Below are 16024 nucleotides of genomic sequence, written 5' to 3' on the forward strand. Positions count from 1 at the left end.
CAGGTAACTGGGGTGAAATATGACCCCACTGCTGTTCCTAATTTCATACTTATTATTTGTAAGATTGAGTATTTGTCCACAGAAACTCTCAAAACATTTTCTGACTGATAACTGCTTCTACCTAACTGATCCATGGTGGAAATACCTAGTTGTTAAACCAACACCATCCATCAAAAGGAGTAAATAATACTGAGGAACAGAGAGGTAAGCTGTTAACAAATTAATGCCTTTGATTTTGAGTCATTCGTTTCCTCTCTAATCTTTGCTTTAGGAGTATCCCATGATAGAAAAAAACCCCACATTAGAAAAAAGATCTGGACATCGGCCATTGAGTGAGATAAAGAACAGGCAGCTGGATTACAACATGCCTGATTCAGAAGAATCTGACGGCACCTTACGCTCCTCTTCCTACTGAGAATACATGCACCATTACCAAGCCCAGTGTGCATGTGTAAGGGACAGTTAGTAGATATAGTTTGGTCGGCAGCCATCCAATGTGCATGGTCACCCTAAGGATGTGCAAGATCATTTTTGACAGGTCGACTGAGTATACATGCGTTGTAAATTGGGAACAGGGAATAACCTGCAGCCAGACATCTCTCGCAATTAAATACCTCCCATGGGAATAAATTATTTGGCATGTTGAAATACAATATGCCTGATCCTTCTTTCCCCATATCTCCCCTTCATTGGAGACTGGGGACATCCTCATTCACAGTCACCTGGTTGTGACAGAATTAGGGTTCGGCCAACTTTCCTCTGATGTGTTCGGGCACCAAAGGAAGAGGGTTTTTTTTTTGGTATCCAACCAGATAAGCAAAAAACATGTCTTGGAATAATATTTTATTTACCTCCATGAGATGTAGAGGAAGATTTTCTCCTGCCAGAAGATATCCTTCCACCAAATGAACACAATAGTCCACAGAAGATCCCACAAGTATTGATAGAGAAATGGCCTCTACTGCTCCCATCTCCCATCCCAGCCAGTACATGATCGTCACTACGAGGCACACGACACCTACAGCAGAGCAGAAGAGCTTGTTACTCCATATCATCCTTCACATAAGTCAGCTGGTGCCTGGCAATGGTTAACGTGGGGTTGTCTGACGTTAGAGATCCTCATGTCGAAGGTTTATATTGGACAACTCTGCGTAACAACCACAATGTCGCCATGACCGCTTCTTTAGGGATAGTCGCGTAGATTTCCTAGAGTTGGAAACACTCTTACCTCTACGGTCACCTAACGCTCCCAAAAAAGTCACCTCCAGCGCAAACTCTCTGTATCTGCCCAATCGCTAAGGGAGAAGCTCAGAGAATCACAGTAACTCTATAGTCTCAGCTGTACAGTTTTCTCCCTCCACTCTCTGCATCCTCTTCTGTTACAGACTGGCCAACGCTGGAGCTACGGAAGGCGAGTAACCCCCTGGACACTGGATATATAGCATTAACCCTTTCAACACCCTCAACCAGGGATATTAATAACTAGCTCACTGCCCTAGATGACCGAGGATCTGTAGGATAACTGCCATAAACAATCTGGAAAACTGGAATTACCCTCCACACTGCCGTAGACCACCAGGGATCCTTATATTGTCTATGGTTCATCAGGAATACTGGCCTTATGTTCCTCACTGCCCTAGACCACTAAGTATATGCATTGACTAGGTCACTGATCTAAACCACCAGGGATCCTTACATTAACCCCTTCAATTCCCAATGCCACCCATGATACTGAAATTGAACAACAAACTTTTTTTTTTTTTTTTTTTTTTTTAAACCCTCCAGGTAATCTACATTACCCCTTTACTGTCCTAGACCACCCGGAATATTGACATTAACCTCTTAACTGCCCAAAGGCACCAGAGATACCTAAATATAACTGCTGAAAGTTGTACCCATACACAGGCTCTCCCCCGGTTTCTCCTTCCCATCCCCCTCTCTACAGTCTTGTGTATGTGACTTTTGCTGCCTTCTTTGATCACCCTGATGATACACTAGGGCAGAAATGTCCACATGGCAGCCCACACTAACATTACAAGCTGCAATGCCTACCCCTCCACTTAGCATTAGCATTTTTAGTGCAAATCAACAAAACGAAAATATAGCAGAGCATTGAGCTTGCACCGCCCATATGACAGCCCAGCAGGAGCCAGTGATACAACCTCATTCTGACGGTTGCCAATTGTTTCAACTTGCTATATAAATCGGGTGAAAGTGCTGCACAACGGCCCAAGAAATGCTGAACACGCAGCACGATGCTGTAAATCTGGGACTTATCTATTGGAGAACATATTAGCCATTCCTCCCCTTCATCTTGTTCCTGTTTGCAGAATTTGTAGTAGTAACGATATTCCTAATGAATATGACGCTCTGCTCCAGCGGCTGCTAAACACACCCGACGCCTCATCGTATCCGCAGATCAGCGACTCATAATAGACCATGAGGCACGAGAACCGGCGCAACATCCAAAAAAGGAGGACATTAGGCTACGTTCACATTAGCGTTCTGCGCCGCAGCGTCGGGCGTCGCCGCATGCGTCATGCGCCCCTATATTTAACATGGGGGCGCATGGACATGCGTTGCACTTGCGTTTTGTGACGCATGCGTCATTGTGGTGCATGCGTCAGGGCGCAGAGGACACAGCAAGTTGCAGTTTTTTCTGCGCCCAAAACCATGCAAAAAAGGACGCATGCGTCACAAAACGCTGCGTTGTGCATGCGTTTACATTTGCGTTGTGTCGCCGACGCTGCGGCGCACAACGCAAATGTGAACGTAGCCTTAACCTGACGAGGCTGATTACAGACAACGACTATTATCCTGAAAGCAAATCATGGCTCATACCGAAGATAGTGAGCAGCACCGGGATCAGGAGCAGGGCGTGCGTAGTGAAGATAGCCACCGCCGTCACACAGATGGCGAGAGAGAGGATGAGTCCGTACAAGGCGCTCTGTACCCCTGAAAGAGAGAACAAGGATAACCATGGCACAACACTGACAACCTTCTGTGTATGTATCCTGTACATTACCTCCAGGATTATACTCCAGAGCAGCGCTCACTATTCTGCTGGTGCAGTCACTGTGTACATACATTACATTACTGATCCTGAGTTACCTCCAGTATTATACTCCAGAGCTGCACTTACTATTCTGCTGGTGCAGTCACTGTGTACATACATTACTGGTCATATATTGATGGTAAGGATATTTCCTCAATCTTAAAGTTATAGAAACTACCTTTAAGCACTAGTAGTGATGTCTGGTATAGCCTCCTTACTGATGGTTTCATTATTTGCTGTTAAATTACCATCGTATGTTGCCTATAGAAGACAATATCCACTATTAAGATGTCACAATAATACAATTCCACATGGGAGGCAGTGACCCCCTACTTGCCTACAATCTCCATAAAGATCTGCTTCCAGTGCTCGCATGTCTGGAACCCGTGTGTCAGCGCAGAGTCCGCGGGGAGGCGCAGCAGCTGCTGTTGTAGGAACGACTCCCACATCAAATAATCTTTATACGTCTGGAAGGAAGATTTACCCTTGTAGGTCGTCTGTGTGGAGACATGGATAATGCATTAGGCGTCACGTCCTCACCTGCAGCCTGATATATATATATATATATATATATATATATACACACACACACACACATATACAGAGTCAGGACACAGGGGAGGCCATGTTCTCTGCTGTTACCGGGAAGCTGAGAATTCTCATAAAATCATAATATGAAGATGAATACGGCAAAAGCACAGGCAGTTCTGGTGGCTCTGGGGAGGCAGGAGATCTGCCTGGAAATTTAAAGTAGACGGCGCCCAAATAAAAGGTAAATATCGAAGTCAGGACAGAGGTGAGCATGGAGGTGAGGACGGAAGGTGAGGACAGATGAAGACAGAGGTGAGGACATATGTGGGGACAGAGGCGAAAGCAGAGGGGAGGACGGAGGTGAGGTTTGATGTAGGGACATATGTGAGGAGGGCAAAGGTGAGGACGGAGGAGAGGACAGAAGTGAGTGAGGACAGACAGGTACGAATTGTTGTGTGGACGGCGGAGCAGAGCAGCCCAGAAACCAAATACACTAAAAATAACAAATCCTAAAAGTTGTCAAAACCCCCCTGCTCAATGTAGGATTCACTAAACCATCTCAGACAGATGTCTGTCCAGCTTCTGGTTGAAGACTTCCATTGAAAGAGAACTCACCACCTCTCGTGACAGCCTATTCCACTCATTGATCACCCTCACTGTCAAAAAGTTCCCCTAACCGAAACCTTGTCTATTCAACACTTGGGTCATTTTTTCAATAAGGATAGTATGAGATACTTTATCAAATCCTTTGCTGAAGTCGAGCTATACTATTATCTACCGCATTTCCCCGATCCACCCAGTCAGTGATTCCATCATAGAAGGAAATTAGATGAGTTTGGCATGACTTGTTTGCTATAAACCCATGCTCGCTCTGGTTAATTACTGTATTCTTATCCAAGTACTTAGATAGATGCTGTTAAAAGTTTGTTCAAAGATCTTTCCTAGTATAGAAGTAAGAATGGGGCCGGGCGCTGACTCTCTGGGGTCTTATAACAATTGTCTACCACAGCAGTAGCCCCCGTGTTACCAGACGGTATGCTGTAGAGAGGTGGTGATTACCACCAGTAATTGGGGCAGGAAGGCAGATGGTGGCCATACTGGTTGTCTCACAGATTTTAATATGTAGGGTACCCCTTTAAACATTGGACCCAATATAGAGATTTATTTTAAATTCAACATCCAGTGGAATGGAAATTCCATTATGGCAAGAATCAAAATGTTTAGAGATGGAGATTCTCCCACTCCGGCAATGCGAGCAGGTTGGAGAATTTTACTGCATAGACTTCCTGGATCCAGACACAATAAAGGGTTGAACATTGACTTATAGGGCTGCATCCTCCAGCAGATGGCACTAGTGAGCATGTTATTTCCTTCCAGGAGAGAGCTAATTTGCATACTTTTTTTTCCCCAGAAAGCATTGCCAATAAGACTCCATACACAGCTGGTCTCCTCAAGGAAAACCAGTCCCCCGAAAGACAGAACACCCAGAACGTATCTTGTTCTTACAGATTCAAATGCCATAGAGATCCACTGGACCTTCCCGTCTTTCACACCCACGGCCCCATGGGAGAGCTGACCAGGGAGAAGGTTCGGCTCGGGGATATTCTTGCATTCAGGGTGCAACATCTGAAGAAAGGAGGATATACTGTAACCTGGGGAGACAAATCATTGTGGGATACAGACAATGAAACAAAGCTATCATGAGTCGAGGACTGCAGATTATTATAGAGTCTGTTTCGGGGGGGTCTCACTTGGAGGAATGGGTCAGGAAAATTCGGGGTGACTCCATGAAGGGCTCTTTAATAATGCAGAATATACTGGTGGCCATATTATTGTGTCCGATCAATCCTATGAAACATTGGGGGCGAGCACGAACCAGCCAAGACCTCAGCACCATCAGGACCAGCTCACCTGATGGAAGACACTGCGCTCCGCCTGGCTTCACCAGGTCTCTGTTACTGGCTATCACCTTGCACAGTCGGCACAGATTACCGATTTCTTTAAAGAGGTCAAACTTGTCATCATAGATCACCCTGCCCTTTCAGAAAAAGACAAGAACAAGGCAGTAGAAAGATGTGAGGAGGAGTTTATAGGACAATCCTACTTAGAGGGAAAATCCATGGAATGTAACATGTCAATTGTAATGTTATTCTTAATAAAAATTTATTTGAGTTAGAAAAAAAAAAAAAAAAGGGCAAATCCATGATCGATTCAGACCAAGCAATTCCCTATTGAAAGTCTAAGAAGCCTACAAATATATTGTAGACCATGAGCGTACCTACGAAGGAGCCGGATAAACAACTGATGGAGGACAGAGCATCCTGAAGCCACCACTAGAGGGAGCTCAGTGCATACAGATCAAAACTAGTGGGAAAAATCCAACGTCACTTGGCTCCTCCTAGTGGTGGCTGAAGGCAGTGAGAATAATATCACTAAAGCTAAAAGTGATGGTGCACATTGCCTTTAACAAAGCGAGACAAAGCTTTGTCCCTATAGTGAAAGCAACTTCAAAAAGGGCAACTGAAAATCAAGTGAACTAATGATATCAACATATACATCACCATCGATATTATAGCAAAACCCTTGCAATTTCCCTAATGGCCATTGTGTGGCCCCCAGAACCGTCTTGTGACCGAGTATCCAGGTACATATCTATAATTGTAGGTTACATTTTAAAGACCACGTTTCCTACCAGTTCTCCAAGCACGTGATTATCTGGGACTCTTGTCCGATTTACTCCATGAATTCCGAACACAACAAACACCATGGCCCCAGTGTCCACAAGGGGGCGGACTGCCGGCTTTCCACAAGCCGTGTTCAAGCAAGGATTGAAATTTAATGTCGGAGACAATTTCTTTGGCGCGCCTGAAACAACAGCAGACAAACAGGATAACTGAATATTACCCACAGCATAAACCTTAAAGTGAATAGCAAACTTTGATTGCCATTATTTTATTAAATAGATCAAACTTTCTCCAAATACTCAGTGGGTGAAATACTAAAATTAGGGGAGCTCCCTGTCTACAGAGATACATGATAAGATCCTGTCTGCAGCCACCACTAGGGGGAGCTGTTGTGAATTTACCTTTTGGCTCCCTCTAGTGGTTACTAGTGATTTGACTCTGGGTATGTCATTCATCCCTTGTATGCTCACCTGGGTCGTTAGGTCAGGGGTGTTGCTATATAAGCTCCCTGGACCCTCAGTTCAATGCCTGGCAACGTTGTAATCAGAGCTAATCTGTTGTGCTCTTGTCTACTGATCCTGGTTCCTGCTAAATTAAGCTAAGTCTGCTTTCTTGCTTTTTGCTATTTGTTTTTGTTTGCATTTTTGTCCAGCTTGTACATAATCTGTATCCTAACCTTGCTGGAAGCTCTAGGGAGGCTGGAGTTCTCCCCCCGGGCCGTTAGACGGTTCGGGGGTTCTTGTATCTCCAGTGTGGAATTTTGTTAGGGTTTTTGTTGACCATATAAGTTATCTTACTACATTCTGCTATTAGTAAGTGGGCCTCTCTTTGCTAAACCTAGTTCATCTCTGTGTTTGTCATTTCCTCTTACCTCACCGTTATTATTTGTGGGGGGCTTGTATCCGACTTTTGGGGTCTATTCTCTGGAGGCAAGAGAGGTCTTTGTTTTCCTCTTCTAGGGGTAGTTAGTCCTCCGGCTGGCGCGAGACATCTAGCGACCAACGTAGGCATGTTCCCCGGCTACTTCTAGTGTTGGCGTTAGGAGTAGTTATATGGTCAACCCAGTTACCACTGCCCTATGAGCTGGGTTTTTGTACGTCGCAGACTTACTTGTTCCTCTGAGACCCTCGCCATTGGGGTCATAACAGTTTGCCAGGCCAGTATTAAATGTTAAATGCATTGCAGAAGCGGGATTATAAGAAAGAAAGTTCTGAGTTTTTTTTCTCTCTCTCATTTTTTTTTCTTTTCCCCTTTACCTCTGAGTGGCTTGTGTTTGATGCAGACATGAATGTCCAGACCTTGATTACAAGTGTGGATCAGCTTGCTGCTCGTGTGCAGGGCATACAAGAGTATGTTATCAGAAATCCTGTGTCAGAACCTAAGATACCGATTCCTGAACCGTTTTCCGGAGACCGATTTAAATTTAGAAATTTCAGGAATAATTGTAAATTGTTTTTGTCCCTGAAACCCTGTTCATCTGGAGACTCCGCTCAGCAAGTAAAAATTGTTATTTCTTTTTTACGGGGCGACCCTCAGGATTGGGCTTTCTCGCTGGCGCCAGGAGATCCGGCATTGGCTGACATTGATGCGTTTTTTCTGGCGCTCGGTTTGCTTTATGAGGAACCCAATCTTGAGATTCAGGCAGAAAAAGCCTTGCTGGCGATGTCTCAGGGCCAGGACGAGGCTGAAGTGTATTGCCAAAAATTTCGGAAATGGTCCGTGCTGACCCAGTGGAACGAGTGTGCATTGGCTGCAAATTTTAGAAATGGCCTTTCTGAAGCCATTAAGAATGTGATGGTGGGTTTTCCCATTCCCACAGGTCTGAATGATTCTATGGCCCTGGCTATTCAAATCGACCGGCGGTTGCGGGAGCGCAAGACCGCAAATTCCCTCATGGTGTTGTCTGAACAGGCACCTGATTTAATGCAATGTGATAGAATCCTGACTAGAAATGAGCGGAAAATTCATAGACGCCAGAATGGCTTGTGTTACTACTGTGGTGATTCTACACATGTTATCTCAGCATGCTCTAAACGTCTTACTAAGGTTGTTAGTCCGGTCGCCATTGGTAATTTACAACCTAAGTTTATTCTATCTGTAACTTTGATTTGCTCACTGTCATCGTATCCTGTCATGGCGTTTGTGGACTCAGGTGCTGCCCTGAGCCTTATGGATCTGTCATTTGCCAAGCGCTGCGGATTTGTTCTTGAGCCATTGGAAAATCCTATCCCTCTTAGGGGTATTGATTCTACGCCATTGGCAAAAAATAAACCGCAGTTTTGGACACAGGTTACCATGTGCATGACTCCCGAACATCGGGAGGTAATACGTTTTCTTGTTCTGCATAAAATGCATGATTTGGTTGTTTTGGGTTTGCCATGGTTACAGACCCATAATCCAGTCTTGGACTGGAAGGCTATGTCAGTGTCAAGTTGGGGCTGCCATGGAATTCATGGAGATTCCCTGCCCTTGTCTATTGCTTCTTCTACGCCTTCGGAAGTTCCGGCGTATTTGTCTGATTATCAGGATGTCTTCAGCGAGTCTAAGTCCAGTGTACTGCCTCCTCATAGGGAATGTGACTGTGCAATAGATTTGATTCCTGGCAGTAAGTTTCCTAAGGGGAGACTGTTTAATCTGTCGGTACCTGAACATACCGCGATGCGTTCATATATCAAGGAGTCTCTTGAGAAGGGGCATATCCGTCCTTCTTCTTCCCCTCTTGGTGCGGGATTCTTTTTTGTGGCCAAAAAGGACGGATCTTTGAGGCCTTGTATTGACTATCGGCTTTTAAATAAGATCACTGTCAAATTTCAGTATCCTTTGCCGCTGTTGTCAGATTTGTTTGCCCGGATTAAAGGTGCCAAGTGGTTCACCAAGATAGACCTTCGTGGTGCGTACAACCTTGTGCGCATTAGGCAGGGCGATGAATGGAAAACCGCATTCAATACGCCCGAAGGTCATTTTGAGTACTTGGTGATGCCATTTGGGCTCTCTAATGCCCCTTCAGTTTTTCAGTCCTTCATGCATGACATTTTCCGGAAGTATCTGGATAAATTTTTGATTGTTTATCTGGATGATATTCTGGTTTTTTCTGATGATTGGGACTCGCATGTGGAGCAGGTCAGGATGGTTTTTGAGATTCTGCGTGAAAATTCTTTGTTTGTAAAAGGCTCAAAGTGTCTCTTTGGTGTACAGAAGGTTCCCTTTTTGGGGTTCATTTTTTCCCCTTCTGCTGTGGAGATGGATCCAGTCAAGGTCCAAGCTATTCATGATTGGACAACCCTCGTCAGTTAAGAGTCTTCAGAAGTTCTTGGGTTTTGCTAACTTCTACCGTCGTTTTATCGCAAATTTCTCTAGCGTTGTTAAACCGCTGACGGATATGACCAAGAAAGGCTCTGATGTAGCTAACTGGGCTCCTGCTGCCGTGGAGGCTTTCCAGGAGTTGAAACGCCGGTTTACTTCGGCGCCTGTTTTGTGCCAGCCTGACATCTCACTTCCCTTTTAGGTTGAGGTGGATGCTTCGGAGATTGGGGCAGGGGCCGTTTTGTCGCAGAGAGGCCCTGGTTGCTCTACTATGAGGCCTTGTGCCTTTTTCTCTAGGAAGTTTTCGCCGGCAGAGCGAAATTATGACGTGGGCAATCGGGAGTTGTTGGCCATGAAGTGGGCATTTGAGGAGTGGCGTCATTGGCTCGAGGGTGCTAAGCATCGTGTGGTGGTCTTGACTGATCACAAAAATCTGATGTATCTCGAGTCTGCTAAACGCCTGAATCCTAGACAGGCCCGCTGGTCATTGTTTTTCTCCCGTTTTGACTTTGTGGTCTCGTATTTACCAGGTTCTAAGAATGTGAAGGCCGATGCTCTGTCTAGGAGCTTTGTGCCTGATGCTCCTGGAGTCGCTGAACCTGTGGGTATTCTTAAGGAAGGAGTTATCGTGTCTGCTATTTCTCCAGATCTGCGACGTGTGTTGCAGAGATTTCAGGCTGGTAGGCCTGACTCTTGTCCACCTGACAGATTGTTTGTGCCTGCTAGATGGACCAGCAGAGTCATTTCCAAGGTTCATTCCTCGGTGTTGGCAGGGCACCCGGGAATTTTTGGCACCAGAGATCTGGTGGCCAGGTCCTTTTGGTGGCCTTCCTTGTCAAGGGATGTGCGGTCATTTGTGCAGTCCTGTGGTACTTGTGCCCGAGCTAAGCCTTGCTGCTCTCGTGCCAGCGGGTTGCTCTTGCCCTTGCCTGTCCCGAAGAGACCTTGGACACACATCTCTATGGATTTCATTTCGGATCTTCCGGTGTCTCAGGGCATGTCTGTCATCTGGGTGATATGTGATCGTTTCTCCAAGATGGTCCATCTGGTTCCTTTGCCTAAGCTGCCTTCCTCTTCTGATCTGGTTCCTGTGTTCTTCCAGAACGTGGTTCGTTTGCACGGCGTTCCTGAGAATATTGTGTCGGACAGAGGATCCCAGTTTGTTTCCAGGTTCTGGCGATCCTTTTGTGGTAGGATGGGCATTGATTTGTCGTTTTCGTCCGCTTTCCGTCCCCAGACTAACGGACAAACGGAGCGAACTAATCAGACTCTGGAGGCTTATTTGAGGTGTTTTGTCTCTTCTGATCAGGATGATTGGGTGACCTTCTTGCCGTTGGCTGAATTTGCCCTTAATAATCGGGCTAGTTCCGCCACCTTGGTTTCGCCATTGTTCTGCAACTCTGGTTTCCATCCTCGTTTTTCCTCGGGACATGTGGAGCCTTCTGACTGTCCTGGGGTGGATTCCGTGGTGGATAGGTTGCAGCGGATCTGGAGTCATGTGGTGGACAACTTGAAGTTGTCACAGAAGAAGGCTCAGCGTTTTGCCAACCGCCGCCGCAGTGTGGGTCCCCGACTTCGCGTTGGGGATTTGGTATGGCTGTCTTCTCGATTTGTTCCTATGAAGGTCTCCTCTCCCAAATTTAAGCCTCGCTTCATTGGTCCTTACAAGATATTGGAAATCATTAATCCTGTATCCTTTCGCCTGGATCTTCCGGTGTCGTTTGCCATTCACAACGTATTTCATAGGTCCTTGTTGCGGCGGTACGTTGTGCCTGTGGTTCCTTCTGCTGAGCCTCCTGCTCCGGTGTTGGTTGAGGGCGAGTTAGAGTACGTGGTGGAGAAGATCTTAGATTCTCGTCTCTCCAGGCGGAGGCTTCAGTACCTGGTCAAGTGGAAGGGCTATGGTCAGGAGGATAATTCCTGGGTGGTCGCCTCTGATGTGCATGCGGCCGATTTAGTTCGTGCCTTTCACGCCGCTCATCCTGATCGCCCTGGTGGTCTTGGTGAGGGTTCGGTGACCCCTCACTAAGGGGGGGGGTACTGTTGTGAATTTACCTTTTGGCTCCCTCTAGTGGTTACTAGTGATTTGACTCTGGGTATGTCATTCATCCCTTGTATGCTCACCTGGGTCGTTAGGTCAGGGGTGTTGCTATATAAGCTCCCTGGACCCTCAGTTCAATGCCTGGCAACGTTGTAATCAGAGCTAATCTGTTGTGCTCTTGTCTACTGATCCTGGTTCCTGCTAAATTAAGCTAAGTCTGTTTTCTTGCTTTTTGCTATTTGTTTTTGTTTGCATTTTTGTCCAGCTTGTACATAATCTGTATCCTAACCTTGCTGGAAGCTCTAGGGAGGCTGGAGTTCTCCCCCCGGGCCGTTAGACGGTTCGGGGGTTCTTGTATCTCCAGTGTGGAATTTTGTTAGGGTTTTTGTTGACCATATAAGTTATCTTACTACATTCTGCTATTAGTAAGTGGGCCTCTCTTTGCTAAACCTAGTTCATCTCTGTGTTTGTCATTTCCTCTTACCTCACCGTTATTATTTGTGGGGGGCTTGTATCCGACTGGGGTCTATTCTCTGGAGGCAAGAGAGGTCTTTGTTTTCCTCTTCTAGGGGTAGTTAGTCCTCCGGCTGGCGCGAGACATCTAGCGACCAACGTAGGCATGTTCCCCGGCTACTTCTAGTGTTGGCGTTAGGAGTAGTTATATGGTCAACCCAGTTACCACTGCCCTATGAGCTGGGTTTTTGTACGTCGCAGACTTACTTGTTCCTCTGAGACCCTCGCCATTGGGGTCATAACAGGGAGCTCCCTGTATACAGATATACATAAGATAAGATCATGTCTCCAGTCACCACTAGGGGGAGCTCACTGTATATAGAGATACATGATAAGAGCCTGTCTGCAGCCACCACTAGGGGAAGCTCCCTGTATACAGAGATACATGATAAGATCATTACTGCAGCCACCACTAGGAGGAGCTCCCTGTATACAGAGATACATGATAAGATCCTGTCTGCAGCCACCACTAGGAGGAGCTCCCTGTCTACAGAGATACATGATAAGATCCTGTCTGCAGCCACCACTAGGGGGAGCTCCTTGTATACGGAGATACGTGATAAGATCCTCTCTGCAGCCACCACTAGGGGGAGATCCCTGTATACAGAGATACGTGATAAGATCCTGTCTGCAGCCACCACTAGGGGGAGATCCCTGTATACAGAGATACGTGATAAGATCCTGTCTGCAGCCACCACTAGGGGGAGCTCCCTATATACAGTGATACATGATCAGATCCTCTCTGCAGCCCCCACTAGGGGGAGCTCCCTGTATACAGATACATGATAAGATCCCGTCTGCAGCCACCACTAGGGGGAGATCCCTGTATACAGAGACACATGATAAGATTCTGTCTGCAGCCACCCCTAGGGGGAGCTCCCTGTATACAGAGATACATGATAAGATCATGTCTGCAGAGCCCCCACTAGGGGGAGCTCCCTGTATACAGAGATACATGATAAGATCCCGTCTGCAGCCACCACTAGGGGGAGATCCCTGTATACAGAGACACGTGATAAGATCCTCTCTGCAGCCACCACTAGGGGAAGATCCCTGTATACAGAGATACGTGATAAGATCCTGTCTGCAGCCACCACTAGGGGGAGCTCCCTATATACAGTGATACATGATCAGATCCTCTCTGCAGCCACCACTAGGGGGAGCTCCCTGTATGCAGAGATACATGATAAGATCCTGTCTGCAGAGCCCCCACTAGGGGGAGCTCCCTGTATACAGAGACACATGATAAGATTCTGTCTGCAGCCACCACTAGGGGGAGCTCCCTGTATACAGAGATACATGATAAGATCATGTCTGCAGAGCCCCCACTAGGGGGAGCTCCCTGTATACAGAGATACATGATAAGATCCCGTCTGCAGCCACCACTAGGGGGAGCTCCCTGTATACATTTTATAAAATGAATGCAATATTAACACAATATGCAGTGAACTCTTCAGCTCCCCCTAATGGTAGATAAAAGCTCTGCATGAGAAAAAATTACTATAAAAGCACAGAATTTTACTGACATTGCTATGGAAAAACAATACAAAATACGCTGTGGAATCCATTGAATTAAAAACTGTAGTAGGAGGCACTTTCATCTCTATCTCCCAGGGTGAGGTGTATGTGGGCTGTTATGCAGGTGATTAGAACCCTTTTACTACTCTAGTCTAGATTACATTCCACTGCAGATCGGGACCCCCATATCATGAGGTGGGTGGTCTGTTTTTGAGGCTTGCACCATAACTCTTCTAATTAGAGTCCCGCTGGGATATTATTTCAGGGTATTACATGTGATCACATTTAGTATATTTTTTTTGGCCGAGGCTGTGAACACGTCGGCTGATTCCCCTTGTTGTTAATGCGATGAGACGCATTTTCGCTTCTTAATTAGCTGCTGTATTAATCTGCATAACTCTGGAGATAAAACCACATCGGTGTCTGACGGCCCGTATGTCGAGCGCGCCGGATTCTGGAGGAGGCTCACATGTTGCTCATCTCCAGTCGATTAGCGAGTCTTCGGCTGCGGTATTAAAACATACAATTGTGGGGCGCTTAAATGCTGCAACGTGGCAGAAGTTACCCTAATATAAGCGTGCTCGGGTACAGGATACATAGCACGTAGAAGTCTGTCACCTGCTCATTGGGGGCTCCAGAGTCTATGGTAGGACATGTTAAGGCTTTTTTTCACCATGGTTTGGCCGTATTTCTCCCGAAAAAAAACCCAAGCCATTTAAGAGCAAGAAAAGTAAATGTAACATCACTGGGCTGCAGTCAGATCTCACATTACGTAAATCAGCATCATTATTTGACTCCCTTCCTCTGTCCCCTTATGCTCCTGTCTGTTAGGACTCCTGTCTTACACCACAAGCCTATGTTGTGCAGCGGGGTTGGTACAGTGTGACAAACAGACAGTGACCACAGGAAAGATTAAAACAATCTGTCTAATGTCCAACGTACTCGCAAACGGAAAACAAATAGTATCCTCCGGATCTCAGCCGGGAATCCAGACAGTCCGTATCAGAGACCGGTTTCCGCGGGCGACTGCACCACCGTGTCACGCTGAGGGGTGCCAGGCCTTTTGGCTTCACTTGCCTCCGTGTTACTTCACACAGGCTGAGCCTTGCAGAGCCACCTGCTCTGCAGTTTGCAAACCAAGACGGGCACACCCAAACCCTTTGCTGCAGGGTGTTTTAAACCAGAATTTGTGGCCATGGGCCACTTGTAAGACCCGGCCTGGAGGGAGCGAACTGCCCCACTACCATCTTGTAGCTCACGCCAAAAATAAAACCCCATTCCAGGTTTTGTTTTTAAATCTGCCTTGGGGAAATAGCTTGTCCAAGACCAAACTTTAATTCTGCACTGCAACCACAGCTATATCTATGACTGCAATGCTCTCCAGCGGCCTGAAGATGCTTCTATGCGCATCCTGGGGGACACACTGCCTCTCACCTGCAATACTGTATCAACAAGTTTCGTGGTCCCTTATCCTTCCTTTTGGGTACATAAAGTCACATTCTGAGAAAGTGGGTAGAAGACTGTGCAGAAATGGTCTCACCCCAGCAGCATGAAATACAGTAACTTACAGTTATATATCAATGTCCCTGAAAAGAAAGGTCCCGGCAGGACACTACGTAGATGTTTCCTGCCTCACAGAACCATCAATATCTATTGAGTTATCACCAGGAAGACTATGACAAACTAGATGTCTCGTTGGGCTGCAGTCTGGTGCCCCAGTCTCCTTTCTGGAAGTTTTCATGCTTTCACTAATGTTCCTTGGACTCGTATTTTTCTCTATCATCTCATCGGGCTGCTGTCTGGAAGCCTTCATGCTTTCACTAATGATCCTTGAGCTCTTATTCTTCTCTATCATCTCATCGGGCTGCCGTCTGGTCTCCTGGTCTCCTTTCTGGAAGCCTTCATGCTTTCACTAATGTTCCTTGGACTCCCCATTCTTCTCTGTCATCTCATCGGGCTGCAGTCTGGTCTCCCGGTGTCCAGACTCGGAGCACAAACCTGCATGATAACACTGCCATTTTGGCCGGATTCTCCATCCTTGTGCTTTCATCTCCTTGTGTTATAATAATACAAAAAACTTGGCACTCGGAGGTATGCAGAGAAAGTGGGGATAAAAGGGTTTATTTGTGCAATCCAAAAATAGGCAAAGGAATATTAACGATTCGTTCCAACGTCCGGACGTTTATCAGAACAGTGTGGATGGCTGGGAGAGAGGTGAATGTTAGTGCGGTACTATAAGGCATGCGACTGTCGTAGCTAATGGTGTGGCACTCACGGTGGCAGTCGCATGCCGCACTTACATTCACCTCTCTCCCAGCCGTCCGCACTGTTCTGATGAATGTCCGGATGTTGGACCAAAGCGTTAATATTTAATCTTTC

At 46.4% G+C, this 16024-nt stretch overlaps 1 protein-coding gene across 1 annotated transcript in view; it reads right to left on the reverse strand.

Annotated features, from left to right (window-relative positions):
* The window catches only part of DISP3 (dispatched RND transporter family member 3), a 136412-nt gene that overhangs the window by 4394 nt on the left and 115994 nt on the right, over positions 1-16024 (reverse strand). Inside the window, exons 15-20 of the mRNA XM_077249686.1 lie at positions 6279-6451; positions 5498-5624; positions 5093-5238; positions 3393-3552; positions 2842-2955; positions 852-1018 (exon numbers count right to left, since the gene is read on the reverse strand). Of these exons, the coding sequence (XP_077105801.1) occupies positions 852-1018; positions 2842-2955; positions 3393-3552; positions 5093-5238; positions 5498-5624; positions 6279-6451 (887 nt within the window). The remainder of the gene's footprint in view (positions 1-851; positions 1019-2841; positions 2956-3392; positions 3553-5092; positions 5239-5497; positions 5625-6278; positions 6452-16024) is intronic.

This window comes from Ranitomeya variabilis, chromosome 4 (genome assembly GCF_051348905.1).
Source record: "Ranitomeya variabilis isolate aRanVar5 chromosome 4, aRanVar5.hap1, whole genome shotgun sequence".
NCBI lineage: Eukaryota > Metazoa > Chordata > Amphibia > Anura > Dendrobatidae > Ranitomeya > Ranitomeya variabilis.